Source organism: Hydra vulgaris, chromosome 08 (genome assembly GCF_038396675.1).
Source record: "Hydra vulgaris chromosome 08, alternate assembly HydraT2T_AEP".
Taxonomy (NCBI): domain Eukaryota; kingdom Metazoa; phylum Cnidaria; class Hydrozoa; order Anthoathecata; family Hydridae; genus Hydra; species Hydra vulgaris.
In genome coordinates this window covers 53,356,726-53,372,637 of record NC_088927.1, presented here as the reverse complement: position 1 = coordinate 53,372,637, position 15,912 = coordinate 53,356,726, and the positions used below count along the sequence as shown (strand labels likewise).

The 15,912-nt window shown below is 29.2% G+C and overlaps 1 protein-coding gene across 1 annotated transcript; it reads left to right on the top strand.

Moving 5' to 3' along the window:
* The first annotated feature begins 9,505 nt into the window (after positions 1 to 9,505).
* Positions 9,506 to 14,204, top strand: LOC136083434 (uncharacterized). The gene is made up of 4 exons (XM_065802834.1): positions 9,506 to 9,629; positions 9,701 to 9,772; positions 11,705 to 11,761; positions 12,490 to 14,204. The coding sequence occupies exons 1-4, from the start codon at positions 9,506 to 9,508 to the stop codon at positions 14,202 to 14,204; spliced, it is 1,968 nt and encodes a 655-aa protein (XP_065658906.1).
* Positions 14,205 to 15,912: the final 1,708 nt, after the last annotated feature.

Here is a 15,912-nt window from a genome sequence, read left to right as displayed (position 1 = left end):
AAAAAAAAGAGCTAAATCATTTGCACGATTAATGTTATTATCTAAATTTCAAAAAGCTAAACATAAACTATGGATAAAGATTAATTTGGGATAAAAAATACGTGCAATTGAATACATTTTTACCTATTGCTTGAGAAATAAAGCAACTGTTATTGCTATGTTTTTCTATATAACATGTTTATCTTCTATATAAGCAATTTGCAATCTTCTATATAACAGTTTGTGTAATATTCTTTCATAAAGTACAACAATAAAAATACTAGTTTTCTATTTGTCTTTTATCTATATATTCAACTTATCTTTAACAAGTTCTTACTACAATTTATATACAATCACTGAACCACAACAATTCACATTAAAACATGTATAAACACATTAACAAATACACATTAAACCATACAAACACAATAAAAATAGTTGCCGATTACAAAATACTTTAACTATGAAACACGCAAACGTTACCATGGAATTACAGTTTGCAATGAATTGAAGACCCGACAAAATCAGAATATTTGGTGAAAAAACAATAATAAAACAAATTTGCTTCGGCGCTCAAAATATCGGGTTTACACTGCTAAACGAAAGTTTATGAGTTTATCTTTTATCGGGGTTATAAATGAAAATTAAAAACTATAAGCCAGGAATTGCTGATGAGAGATCATTTGTAAAATTTATAAAGAAAATAGTTTAGTCATGTTTTAGAGAAAAGTTAAACTGTTGATATGTTTAAGACTGGTTTTGTAAAATTTACATATGGAATTGGTAAAATTAAGTTTTGCAAAATTAAGTTTTGATTTTAGTAAAATTGAGTTTTGGATTTGCTAAAATTAAGTTTTGGTACAGGCGACAATTTTTTTTTTTTAACAACAGCAAAAAAACGACAAACATGCAATGAAAACAACGCACAAAATTTTTTGCCCATCACCAAAAAACGTCAGAGATTTACGGGAACGTTTTGCTACGTTATAAATTTAAAGGTTGAGGCTGTGGCTAGCGCAGGGCATGTAAAATGGTTTTGGATTTGAAAAAAAACGCCTTGTCAATAGTTTTACTGTATTCAAGCAATTGCCTTTGTACCTCTTCTTCGTAGCTCGTCACTCTTTTGAAATACTTAGCGAAAAAAAAATTTTTATGAGTTTTTAGGAAAACTAAAAGAAGTTACTTGCAAAGAGCCATTTCGGATAATTTCATTAAATTCAGCAGTTGAAAACGAAACAGGAAACACAACTGAATTGTTAATGTCAGAAACGATCCCTTCAGCTCCAGCACAAACTTAACTTCAAATGCTACTCCTCTAGTAGAAATTGAATGGTTTTGAGGATTAGAAGGATGAGGCGGCAAAAAATCATTTAGCTCTTTATCATTACTTGTACTTGGATTGATCTAAAAGTAATTTATTTCTCTTACTCACCATACTCAAACACTCAACAGCAGCCGATCCTCTATCTTGATCTTAAAGTTCAGCTCCATCTTGTGTTAAAAATTTAACTAGCGCGCCCTGTTGTGATTTTAAAAACTTCACGTTTTTACTTTTTCTTCTGTTTTCAAAACCACTTTTAAACTCTCTAGACATAATTTAAATCAGTTCAATTCACTAAAACCAGTCACTAAAGCCATAACAATGATTAATACATAATTATAACATCTATAGTCATAAAAAAAAACTATATACGTAATATGTTAGTAAAGATATAAAATAGTTAAAAACTATATTATCAATTGAGTTGCATTTAGAACGAACCACAATATTAAAAAAATATATATAAAAGGACCACAAATAAATACTAGAAAAAAAATAAACGTAAAAAAAAAGAGATAAGGGAAAAAATATACTAAAGTTACAAATTACAACACTGAATAAATTACAATAAGTTAAAGTTACGTTTATTTTAAAATAAAGTTAAAAATGACTATACATATATACATATATGTATATATATATATATATATATATGTATATTTATATATATATATATATATATATATTTATATATATATATATATATATATATATATATATATATATATATACATATGTATATATATATATGTATATATATATATATATATATATATATATATATATATATATATATATATATATATATATATATATATATATATATATATATATATGGCCGTAAATGATTAACTGTGAATAAGTAAAACTAGTTATACTAAAAAACTAAAGAAATGAAAAAATTATCACATAACATCATAAACTTAAACTAAAACTGCATAAATACATAAAACTAACTAAAAATAAATCATAATATAAAATAAATAACCATCAAAATATTAAAAAATAAAAGCAATAAAAACTCTTGGTATACTGAACTTTTTCAAAGTTTCCAATGTTTTCTTTCTTTTTCATTTATTTTTAAACTTTTTTTTCTTTACTTTTGAATTTTATATTCTTTCTTATCGTTCGTTTTCTTTTCTAATTTTTGGATAGTTTATTTAATCTTAATTTTATTGATTCTATTATTGAAAAACTAAATAAAAATTATGCCTGATCTATTAATTAATATTTTTACTATTTCCTGGTTCATTAGTTTATTTTTTTTTATTTTTCAAAAAAGTATTTTAAACTCGTTAAAAAAAAGCGTCCGCCATTTGCGATGCATTGCAAAGAGGATAGCTTCAATAGCTCCAAACGATAATAATAATAATGATAATAACAATAATATAAATAATAATAATATTAATAATAATAATAATAATAATAATAATAATAATAATAATAATAATAATAATAATGTATCAGGGGCGACACGGGTTTCGATGTCAAGGGAAAGAAGGGGGGGCACCATCATCAATTTGTAAAAAAGTCCTCCCTATCTAATTTTTTTTTTTTTAAAAAAAAAAACGTCCTTTAAAAAAGGTGGAGGGATCCCCGGTCCCCCTGGGCATAGCTGTAACAACTGGTGTTAACATTTGTAAAGTACTATAACAGTAGGTACTGTACTGTAACAGCTCATTTTTTGTTTGTTTATGTTTTAACAAATAGTTTCTGCAAAATTCAAATTTTTCTAGTTTATTTTTGAAGCTATTTGTTTAAGCAGCTTCCACAATTTCAGATGGTAAGTAATTCCATGCATTTACAACTCGATATTGGAAAAAGTGATATCTGAAGGTATTTCTGCAAAAAGGTTTTTTCATTTTAAATTTGTTATAAATACGAAACTTCATTTGATGTACTTTGATAATTGTTTGTAACCCAATTTATTTTATCATGGCCATGTTGAATTTTAAAATGTTGAATAAGATCTCCACGTATTCTACGTAATTCTAGTGTTTTTATTTGCGTAACATTTAAACTAGCTACATAGGGTAATTTTTAATTGAAGGTGCTAGTTTGGTTGCTCTTTTTGGATCATCTCAATTTTGTCTGTCTTGTTGAAGAAATGGAGACCGTGTCTGAACCGTAAACTCAAGATGTGGACGTATGAATGTTGTATAGAGCGCTTTTACTATGTTTACATCTAAATATTTAGATGCTCTCTTTACAATACCTAACATTCTGTTTGCTTTGCTAGTTACTCAATCAAGTTGTGAGCGCCATTTTAGATCCGATTGAACCATCATATCTAAATCACGTTCAGCTTTTGTATTACATAGTGTATAATTGTAATTGTAATCAATATCATTTATTATAAATGAAGCATTTGGATTTTTTTTCCCGATATTGCATAACTTTGCGATTTTTATAATTAAACTGTGAGTAAGATAGATGACCATGCCATTAACATTTTTATGTCATTTTAAAGACTTATTGAATCATTCGGATTTTTTATAATATTTATTATTTTACTATCATCAGCGTAAATTTTTTGACAAATCGGTAATGAAAATCAAAAAAACAGTGGTTATAAAAGTGATCCCTGTGGTACACCGCTGATAACTGGAAACCAATCTGAGACAGTGTCATGGTGGAATACTCTCTGTTTTCTGTTCGTTAAAAAGTTTTCAATCTATTTTAGATAATTTATCAAGATACCATATGATTGAAGTTTAGTGATCAAACGAGAGTGTGGGACTTTATCAAAGGTTTTTTCAAAGTTTAGAAATAACATATCAACTGTTTAGCCATTTTTTATTGCACCTGTAATGATATTAAGAGTTTACAATAGATTTGTTGCGCAGCTTTTATCTTTTCTGAGTCCATGCTGATTTTCTTTTAATAAGCTTTTTTGTGTTAGATAATCCATCATTTTATCTCGAATGATTGATTCCAAAACTTTACATGGGATAGAGGTCAATGAGATTGACCTGTAATTCGATGCATTGTTCGTATTACCTTTTTTCAAAATTGGGGTTATATTTGCTGATTTCCAGAGTTCAGGTAATTGTTTCTCAGTCAATAATTTATATATATTAAACTCAATGGTTCACAGAGAGTACTATGACATTTACTTAAGACGTATGAGCTCATTCCATTTACTCCAACAGCTTTGTAAACATCAAATTTTTTGATTTATTTTCAATAGTATAACTAGTTATTATATTGTTTATATCTATCTAGAATAATTTTAGTCTTCTGCGGCGTATTTGGTATGTTATGCTTATCTTCATTTTTAAAACTGAAGTGAAACTATTGTTTAAAATATTTGCTATAAATATTTGTTACAGTGTTATTACAGTCATCAGAAATTAAAACTATTCCTCCTTTAACTTTTTTTTTTAATTAACATAACTGTAAAATAATTTTGAATCTTTTTTTGTGTTTCACTTATTCTTTTCTCGTATTCAATACGTTTTCACTTCACCAAGTTTTTAACTAATGTACTTTGTATTTTGTACTGTTGAATCAAGATGGGTGAATTGGATTTATTTGATATTAAGTTGTTCCAATAGGTTGTATTATGTCTGATTTCAGTCTTAATTTTTTTGTCAATCTATGATTTTAAAGCAATGTGTTTATGGACTTTTTTAGGTATGTAACTGTTAAATAACTCGTGATATTTATTCACAAAGATTTTATAACACTCACCTTTAGTAAAGAAAAGATATGACCTTTTTATACTATGGAATTAATTGTTGATTTCTTGATAATTTCCGGCTTCGTTGTTAAACTTTGGTTTCCCATAGGAAGTTTTTAATGTAATTGATTTTTTTAAAGTGTAATTCCAAATCAATATCTGATGTGCATAATTTGAACTGCTCAACGGAGGATTATAATCTATGATCGGGATACGCTCTGGTGCATAAGTTAAAATCAAATCTAAGGCATTGCCTTCTGAAAGTGTTCCTGAATTAAATGTTGGTTTTGTTATTTTTTGAGTCAAAAAGTTGTCACTTAAATTGTCTAAAAATATTTGCGCCTGTCTATCATTCTTTAACACTGTTTGGATATTATCATCATTTCATTTTATATCTGGGTAATTGAAGTCTCCGGCTAAAAGTAAATCTGAGTATTTGTTGCAATCAACATTTTTTTTTACTCTATATATATATATTATTTTATTGATTTTTTGATTTGTAAGTACTTTAGTATCAGGTGGAAGATATATGCTACCAATTAACATATTCTTATTTTCTGTTTTAATTATACACCAGACTTGTTCAGTTGTCATTTCTTCAGATGCTAGGTCATTAGAAGTATAAGCAATGTACTTATTTTTAACATAGATAGCTACACCTCCGCCGTGACATTTTGTTGAGTTAGCTTTTGATCGATTGTTGTAAAAAACATTATAACCGTTTACATTTATGGTACTTGATAAGTTAAACTAAGTTTCAGTTACAATAAATTTTGTCAGGATTATACGCTGCTATATCTAATTAAAAAAATCAATTTTTTTTTTTAGTAAAGTCGCATTTGAATATTTACAACATTGATGATATTTTAGTACTGATTTGCATAACAATACTTGTTAACATAACTAGATACAGGATTATTTGTTGAAGGAACAGCCGATACTGCAGGTTAATACAAATAAAATGATGATTGCTATTGTTTTGGTTTTTTTTGAGTTTAACAATTTTAATTTATGCGGTAGTGGTATAGTGGTAGAGCGCTTGCTTCATGAGCGAGAGGTTCCGAGTTCGATTCCCGCCACGTCCCTGGTAGTACCGCGCTCAACTTGTTTCTCCGCGCAGCGGCCTTGTTCGTCAAGGTTCGTGTTTCGGAGTTAAAGAGTTGAGAGAGGGTTATAACCACAAGTAGCCTCTTCATCTGTAGTGGCCTTCTCGGCCTTGGGGAGGTGAATTATAAAAAAAAAAAAAAAAAAAAAAAAAATTTTGAAATTTCTTATAATAGTATAATAGTATTCATTGCTTTGATTTAGGCTAGCATTCAACAATTTAACTTCACTACGTAACTCCTTAATATAATTTCTTTTAGATTCTGTCATATCTGAGTTAAAATATACGTTGTTTATCTTGTTTCTGTTAATGTATGCAGATTTTAATAGATTTATTTTGTCTGACGCATTGTGTAACTCAATGATAACAGATGGTATTTTTGACGTGTTTCTTGTTTTGAGTCTGATTACTTTTTTTATTTTATCCTTGTCTGCATTTAATGTGTCAAAAATATCTTTTACCATATCTTCATCAGATTTTTACTTGTCAAAATTATAATGATCTACTAATTTAACACCATGTGTAATAATATTTTTTTTTTTTTATTAAGTTCTTTTTCCTCATAAAGAACCGTGTTTATTATATTATTTATGCCTTGATTTGTTTTAACTTTTCTTTTTACGACTTCACTCCAGTTATTTAGATCTTTTGATTTGTCTTATCATAATTTTTTTTTTCATTGCCTCTTCCTTCATAATTTTTTATCAAACCATTTTCTCGTCTATTTTTTTTTTCTAATTGCTTATTTTTATCTTGCATTTCTTGTTGTAACATATTTATGTCTGAATTTTTGGTGGCATTTTAAAAGTGAAACCAAACCAAATAAACTCTCATCAGTACACCAACTTCAAGTTCTTTGATAGGAGAGCTACCAACCTAAAACATTGGGTTACCTCTGGGTTGTGAACTTTTTAATATGTATATATCTTATTAGCACAATAAAACAGAAATTATTAAAGTGTTTATTTCCGTTGTTGATGTTTTGAATTTTTTTGATTGCTACTATCTCGTACGAATGAGAATCTTGTTCAAATTTTTTTTAATTAATAATTAATTATATTAGGTGGGTAATCAGATAGATATCTTATGCATCTATATTTTTATTATATTATTTTCAATAAACCATAACTTTTACTTAATTTTCAATAAGAGTAAGGCCTCGCTGCGAGAATTCTTCCTAAGCGCAAGGCCAAGAGCGGCCGCTTAACTCGCGTAACCCTTAGATCGGTACTGCTTATATAGACTTTCTATTTATACAGACTTTCTTGTCTCAAATACTAATTATTATCTTTTGTAATTTAAAATATAAGTAACAAAGCAGAACTAATATATCTAAAATGAAAACTAGAAATTATTTAGAAACTAAATTGTTTAATTTTGTTAGAAAAGGTTAAGAGTTTGTCAGAGGTACTCACAGAAGATAGTAGTTGAAATGGGAATTTTTCTTAAGGTTTTTAATTCTTTTGTAAAACTTTAAAAATAATTATTGAAAGTGACTATTTTTAAAAATAATAATCTTTATTATATATAATTTATTCTTATGTTATATAATTGAGCTTATATTTGCATTTTAGAGAGAAAAGAAATAGAGATTGAATGTAGAAAACATAATTTTGTTACTTAAGAACTAAACTAAACTGACGAAAAATTGTTTAAAGCAAATACCCAATTTAAACCTCCGATTTGAATTTTTGAAAAATTCATTAAAAAAAATAGAGGCTTTGGATTAAATTATCCAAGTTTTTGAAAAACTTAAAACCATCCAAAGAAGCAACCAATAAAACAATTGGTGTTCTCAAAAGTCTCTTGGATATCAATCCGTGTAATAGATACACAGATTTAATATATGCGCATTTCAGCATCATTTTACAAATATATAAAAAACTGCAAAATCGGCACACCTGTGGATTGTTCATGCCCTTTATTACAAAAACTTCCTGTATCTGATCTTCTTTGGCATCGTAATCGTAATTTTGGTTTTCTAAACAACTTTTACCTCGATTTTTAGAATATAATAATCAGCAATTTTTTTCAAGCAATTATTTTATTTTCATTTTATCAATGTTTATGATGAAAACAATTAATTTATTAATTAAGTAAGCATTTAATAAAATATTTTAGATCGATCTGTAAAACAAAAACTGCACAGTGTCATAAAATTAACTCAGTGTCACAAGTTGTGCACTGAATTAAAAAATGTAAATTAATTTGAACTTTCTGTCCCGAGAAAAACAGTTTGGGGTATGGTGCACAAATAGACAGTCACATTGGTATGAATCGCAAAATCAGACTATCACGTCCGCAAGGAATGTTGTTGAAACTTTTTTTTGTTGAATTTTTCACAAGTTTTTCCTTCGGACATTAGAAATACGGCAGAACTAACGTTATTAAAAAAAAAACTAAACAACCACTTTTTTTTAAAACCACATTGAAACACCAAAACACACATTGACACTTTACTAATTTTAATACTTTTTGTTATTTTCGGATAAATATAATTTCTGTTTTAAGTTTTAGTTTTTAAACAGGACACATGTTGACAATAAGTTTTTATAACTGAAAGTGTGTATCCTGTATTAATATTATTTTAATAAAAGAGAAAAACTGATTATCTTTTTTCAATGAAAATCAATACTTTCAAGTTTAATTTTTTTTAATTTGAAGTTTAAAGTTATTTTAAAAAACGGCTCTGATTTATATTTAACTATTGTGACTTTATATGTGACTACTTCATATTTGACTTTCGTGATTTTATATTTGCTTTTAGTGGTTTACTTTGAATTTAGTTTTTTTATTAGATCAGGGCCGACGACCCGGGTTTCGAAGTGAGGGGGGCACAATTGTCAATTTTAAGAAAAAGTCTTCTTTATTTAGAACTTTCTAAAAAAAAGGGGTATGGCACGTGCCCCCCGGCTACCCTGGTGTCGTCGGCCCTGTAGATTAAATCACAGTAAGTTACAAATTTGAAACACTTTTTTTTTTTAATGTTAATTCAACTCCCCAAAGCCGAGAAGGCCACTACAGTCGAAGAGGCAACTGTAATTGTGGTTACAACCCTCTCTCAACTCTTTAACTCCAAAACACGAACCTGAACAAACAATGCAGTTGCGCGGAGAACAAGTTGGGCGCGGTACTACCAGGAACGTGGTGGGGATTGAACTCGGAACTCCTTGCTTATGAGGCAAGTGCTCTACCACTAAATCACTACCGCATCTTGCTTACTTACACATATTATTTACACATTTGGCTACTTAATTCTCTCAAAATGCCAAACAAACTAAAGAATCAAGATGAATGGAGAAATTCTGTATGTTTTTTGTGCTTAGGAAAAACCAACAGAAAGATGACTGATTTTTGTTTGAGCGTTTACAAAAACTTTTTGCTAATCAATATAACCCTCAAGTGCTGACTAGAATATATGAAAAGTGCCGCACAGCTTTTAGATGAAGAGATTCAGATGAGAAAGATTCGAGCAAGGAAGATTCGCCCAACTACAAGAGTCAACATGCGACTGTTTGATTTGTTGCATTGGAAAGACAAAAGTTAATAACTATTTATTAGTTAACACTGCCCAAAAATACAAAATTTAGCTAAACCGAAAAAATTTTTTTAGGAGCTTCTAAACGTAGAGAGAGAATTCCGGCTGCATGTGTTTTAACTGCTCAAAATCTCCTTATTGTTCAAAGTCAGAGTGGATTGTCAAATTGTGGTGTACACAACTTTGCATCAACCCTAAATTAAATGACTCCAAAAAAATTGTGAAAAAAACTTCCGAGCCAAGTTCTAACCCTCGAGTGCTGACTAGAATATATGAAAAGTGCAGCACAGCTTTTAGATGAAGAGACTCAGATGAGAAAGATTCGAGCAATAAAGATTCGCCCAACTACAGGAGTCAATATGCGACTGTTCTAAGAAAAAATTCTTTCTAATTTGTTTTAAACTTCCGACATTTGCAATACAACAAAAAGAAACAAAATCAAAAAGTTTTTAATATAACTTTTTTTGTTACAGGTATATGTACCGCAAAAACATCAAATAAATAAATCTCAATAACTTTTTTATTATTTGCTTTTGAGAAAAACTGTTTTGAATGTGTTTAGAGTTGCTTAAAGTTCCTCCCAGCTAGTTTGATTAATTTTTAAGAAATAGTTTTGTTGTTATTGTTAACTTAACTTTTGTTTTTTTTTGTATGTGTACCCCAAAAACCGCATTCAATTTATCAATAATATCTCTGCAGCTATGAAGCTATGAAGCTAAAATTTAGCGTGTCCTAATATTATTTGATCTGCTTTAAATAAAACCAGTTACTGCTAACTCAATCTTGGAGAAAATACCCAATGCACCACAAAAACCACAAGATAGGTATACCTAAAAACAACATTGTTGTTTTTAAAATAACATTTTATAGGCTATACATGTTATGGGCCTCGGAACCGGGGGGCCCGGGTGGGCCAGAGCCCCCCGAGAAAAAAATCATGGCGCCCTTTTTAGTTGTGCCTTTAATAATTATTGCCCCTGGAAAAAAAATTTTTTTTAAATTGTTAATAAAAAATTGTTTAAAATATATCTATTTAAAAAAATATATATATATTTTTGTATTAACTTTTTTTTTGGTCTTCTTGTCTTGGTTAAATTTTGTAACAATTGATTAACAAGGTATTTACCGATAAGTAATATTGTTTTGATAACAATATTACTTATCGGTAAATAAGTAATATTGTTATCAAAAGGGCGCCAAAAAGCCGATTATCTGAAAAAACCACACAAGCACACTAAAGTAAAAATTATTCGATTCGAAATAAGTTTATTTTCGAATACGGAAATAATCTATTTAAAAATTGCGCTGTTTCAAATTTGAACAAAAACGAGAAGTTTTTAAACGTAAGTTTTTGAAACGCTTTACATTATTATTTTAGAGATTATGATTGATATATTGGACGAGGTTAATTTCCATTCCATTCGGTCTCTTGTTTTGGCAACATAACTATAACGATATATTCCAAAATTGGTACATATGCTGATATGCCCGGAAGTAACATATATTTCAAAAGATTATGTTGTTCTATTTTTTTATCAGAGTCCTTCCAAAATTGGCTCAAAATAAGAAATTTTTTAAGATGGAAATTATTGTTTATAAATCAAGATTGTTTTGTTGAATTGAATAATCAAATTTTAATTATTTGTTATTAGGTAATATAAAATTCCAATATATATAAATATTAAAGCAAAAAATTTCTAATAATGATTTAATTCTTTATATATATTATAATTATATAATAGAAATATTTATTATGTTATATATTGACTAAGTTTTATTTTTTAAATGTCACTATTTAAAAAAAGGTAACTACTATATGCTATCATGCCAAGCATTTAGATTATATAGTGGTAGCCAAGCAATCTATATTAAAAAAATATTTATTTTGATAGATTATGTATATACCTATTTATATAATCAAAATATTAAATATTACATACATCATATGTATTTTAATAAAAATAAATATGTTTTTAATTATAATTAAAAAAATAATTGAATCTGTTGTTGTATTCGAACTTGTGACCCCATTTCATTTAATAACAAATTAATTATTTAAAATTTGTATTTATATTCTAGAGAGGCCACCAAAACGCAAACTTTCGGGTGCAGAAGTGAAAAAAGGAAATAATAGTTGTTAGCTAAAGAAGCATCTAAATCGAGAGACATTCTTCATTATTTCTCGCTACAAACCTCGGCATCTTCCGAGGCATTCCCCGAGTCGCAGTGTGTTCAAGATTAGGTTGTGCTACAACCCTAGACCTCTTCCGTAGCATTCCCCGAGCCGCAGTGTGTTCAAGATGAGGGTGTGCTACAACCCTCGGCTTCTTCCGTAACCTTCCTCTAGTCGCAATGTGTTCAAGGTGATGGTGTCTGGCAACAACCCTCGGCCTCTTCCGAAGTACTCCCCGAGTCGCCGTGTGTACAAGGTTTTTCAGGCCCTAAAAATCAACCAGATCAATCATTCAAGTTTCCATATAAAACCTTTGGTAAGGACAAGAGACGATGTTTTCAACAACATTTGTTTTTCATCTTTCCATGGCTTCGTTATAATGAAGCCAATGATTCTGTTCTTTGCCACATGTGCATGTCTAAATATAAAGAGAAGAGACTTATCGGAACTTATTCAGTTGATATGTCGTTCATCATAAAAGGATTTATTAACTGGAAGAAAGGTATTGAAGCTTTTAAAAATCATGAGTTGTCTGCATGCCATAGAACCGCTGTTGAGTCTGATGCATCAAAATCTAAGCAAGATGTGGGGGAAATATTATTCAGTCAACAATCAGAACATAAAGTCCACAATCGGAAAATGCTATGAAAAATTATTGAAAACCTTATATTTTTATTTTCTCATGGACTAGCAATTCAAGGGAAAGTTGAAGATACTAGCAATTTTTATGGACTCTGTCTATTGCGGGCAAAAGATGATCCACTGTTTGCAGATTGGCTGGAAAAAAAACGAAATGCGTATGTTACTCAAACAATACAAAATGAAATCTTGAAAATAATGTCCACTATCATTCTCAGAGACATAATTATATCAAAAGTGAAGGATGGCATCTGGTATGCCATTATGGCAGACGAATGCGTTGATACCAACAATAAGGAACAATTGGTAATTTGCTTGAGGTTGGTTGGTGACAAACTTGAGGTATCAGAAAATTTCATTGGATTCTATGAAATAGAGAATATCAAAGCAGAGACTATTTTTAATACTATAATGGACAGCCTTTTAAGATGCAATATTGGCATCCAGAATTGTCGAGGTGTTTCGTTTGATGGTGCAGCTAATATGAGTGGACTGAAAACTGGTGTCGTTAAGCGTTTAAATGATAAAGCAGAAGGGCTTGCTCCGTTCTCTCACTGTTATGGTCACTCTCTAAGCCTTGCTGTGGAAGATGTTTTCAAGAAAAAGGAAAATCCCACTTTATCTGATTGCCTTGATTTTGTTCATGAAATATCAAAACTAATAAAAAAATCACCAAAACGAGATGCTTTATTAAGCAAACTGAAAGCTGAATTGTCTGATGTAGCAGGTATTCCGGGTATTAGAATTCTTTGTCCAACTAGATGGACTGTGAAAGGATCAAGTTGCAAGTCAATAAGCAAAAATTATGCATTGCTTCTTCAGCTGTGGAATATCTGCCTCGAAGACAATATAGATTCTGAAACAAGATTAAGAATCGTTGGCATTCAAGCCACAATGAAAAAGTTTGACTTTTTCTTTGCTCTACATCTTAGTTGTCGTATTTTTATGATTACTGACAACTTATCTAAAACCCTGCAACAGACACGTGTGTCTGCTTCTGAAGTAAGGGACATTGCAATTTTGACTGTCAAAATACTCATGGATATGCGAAATGAGGAGTGGTTCAATTTGTGGTGGCAAAAAATTCAGAAGCATGCTTATGATTTCCCGGACCTCGAGGAACCCAAGCTTCCGAGAAAAAGTAAGATGCCAGCACGGTATGAGGATTTTTTGATTGAGGATTGGTATGAGGGTTATAGTTCCACATATCATCATGTTGAGACAGCCATTCAGTACTATCGTGCCACATACTACAATGTAATTGATTCTTCTGTTGACACTATCAAATATCGTTTTGATCAAGCAGGGCAGAAACAACTTAAAAAGCTGGAGAAACTTTTGCTTTCCGAAGATGTCACAGATACCATAGCATGGATAAAGAAGACATACTCAGATATTGACACGGACTTACTAAATGTGCAACTTGGGCTATACAGAATAATGTTTGATGAAATTCCAAGGTATGTCAGTGATGTTGTCTCACATCTCACACAGTTTTCCTCTTCTCAATTATCTTTTATTTCTAAAGTTGTCAAATTGCTCAAGCTGATTCTAGTTACTCCAGCAACAAATGCTGTTAGTGAACGAGCATTTTCAACAATGAGAAGACTCAAAACTTTTCTGAGAACGACGAAGAAACAGCAGAGGCTGAATAATTTGGCAATGTTACACATCTATTCAAACTGTGCAAACCAACTTGATCCTGAAAAAGTGACAACAGAATTCTGTAGGTATCATCCTTATAGATCAAATTTATTCGAATTTTAGTGTCTTTATTTTGAACTTGAACTATAGTACTACATGTGTATACAGTTTTATGTACCTACAACCTAAACTATTTTATACTATTATAAACTAGTTCTGGTTATTATCAGCCTTTTGTATTCTCATTTTATATAGAATCTAATATGTTCTATAGTACATGGGTACTATATACTATATACAATATACTATATACATGGGTACCATATATTCTCTATTCAACAAATCAAAATAATAATATGTAATTTTAGTATATATAATTCCAAAAAAATATATAAAACATTTATTTTTGGGGACACCAAAGGAATGCGCCCTTTTAAGTGTGCCCCCCCCAGTTTATAAAAGCTTCCCAGGCCCCTGCATGTGTTCTCGCTTTTTACTATGATTATATTTGATTCTATGTAACCTCTTGATTAAAGATGTCATTGCAGTGTTTTAAACAAAATTTGCATCGTGTTTTTTACGTATTAAAAATCAATAACATTTTTAGAACATAATAATTGCAAGAATTTATTAAAACTTACTTAGTGTTTGAACCTAGAGCAAAATCTAAATTTTTACTTGAAAGTTGTTTTTTAATATTTAGATATGTTCTGTATGCATCTGTTATTTTAGTATTTACAATCTGGTTTTATATGGTTTTTTAGTATTTAGATATGTTCTATATGTATCTGGTATGCCATTTTCGGGTCATACCTTATCTACGGGTGCCAGATATGGAAACAGAATTATACTTTAAATAAAAAGAATCTTATAAATCTACAAAATAAGTCTTTGAGAATATTCCACTTTCAGCCAAATGATTTTGACTCTGATGTAATTTATAGTATTACAAAAATAATGAAATTAGATCAAATGATCTACTTGTTGAACAGTGCCTTCGCATGGGACGTCATACACCAAAATAAACCATTGGTCTTTAAAAATTATTTGAAGTTTACAGCTAATATCCACAACCACAATCTTAAATCTGCATCTTACAACAACTTAGCAATCTTATCAAAGCAGACATTTAAGTATGGCATCACGTCAATAAAAAGTCGTTCAATTCATTCCTGAAACTCCCTACCTATTGAAATTAAAAAACCTACCAAACAAGTAAAGAAAAAAATCTTTATTAAACAAGTAAAAGATTTTATCAGGCAAATACCAAATGAAACTACAAAATAAATATATCAGTATATGTGTATGTATATGTATATCTCTGTAGAGTAAATGTGTGTATGATATATGTGATTGTTTATATTAATTATGTGTGTATATATATATGCATACGTAAGTATGTATAAGTATATGTGTGTGTATGTATCTGTGCATATGTACATATGTGTTGTATGAGTGTGTGTATATGTGTGTATATATGCATGTATAACTGTATTTATATTTGTGAGTATGGGTGTTATTTATGTTTGTGTGTATATGTATATGGGTGTATTTGTAGGTATGTTACTTATGTTTGTGTGAATGGGTGTATTTGTAGGTATGTGTTTATATATTTATATATAACAACAACAAACAAACAAAAAATGATTAAAATATATCGAAATAACATAATTAAAAAATAAAAAATTAAAATTTCATTTTAATATATTTAACAATATATTATCACATTAAATATTACATTTTATTTTTAATTAAATACAAAAAATTTAAATTTAATGTATAAATTAAAAGTATATAAAAAATTATTTAAAAAAATATACTTCTTCTTACT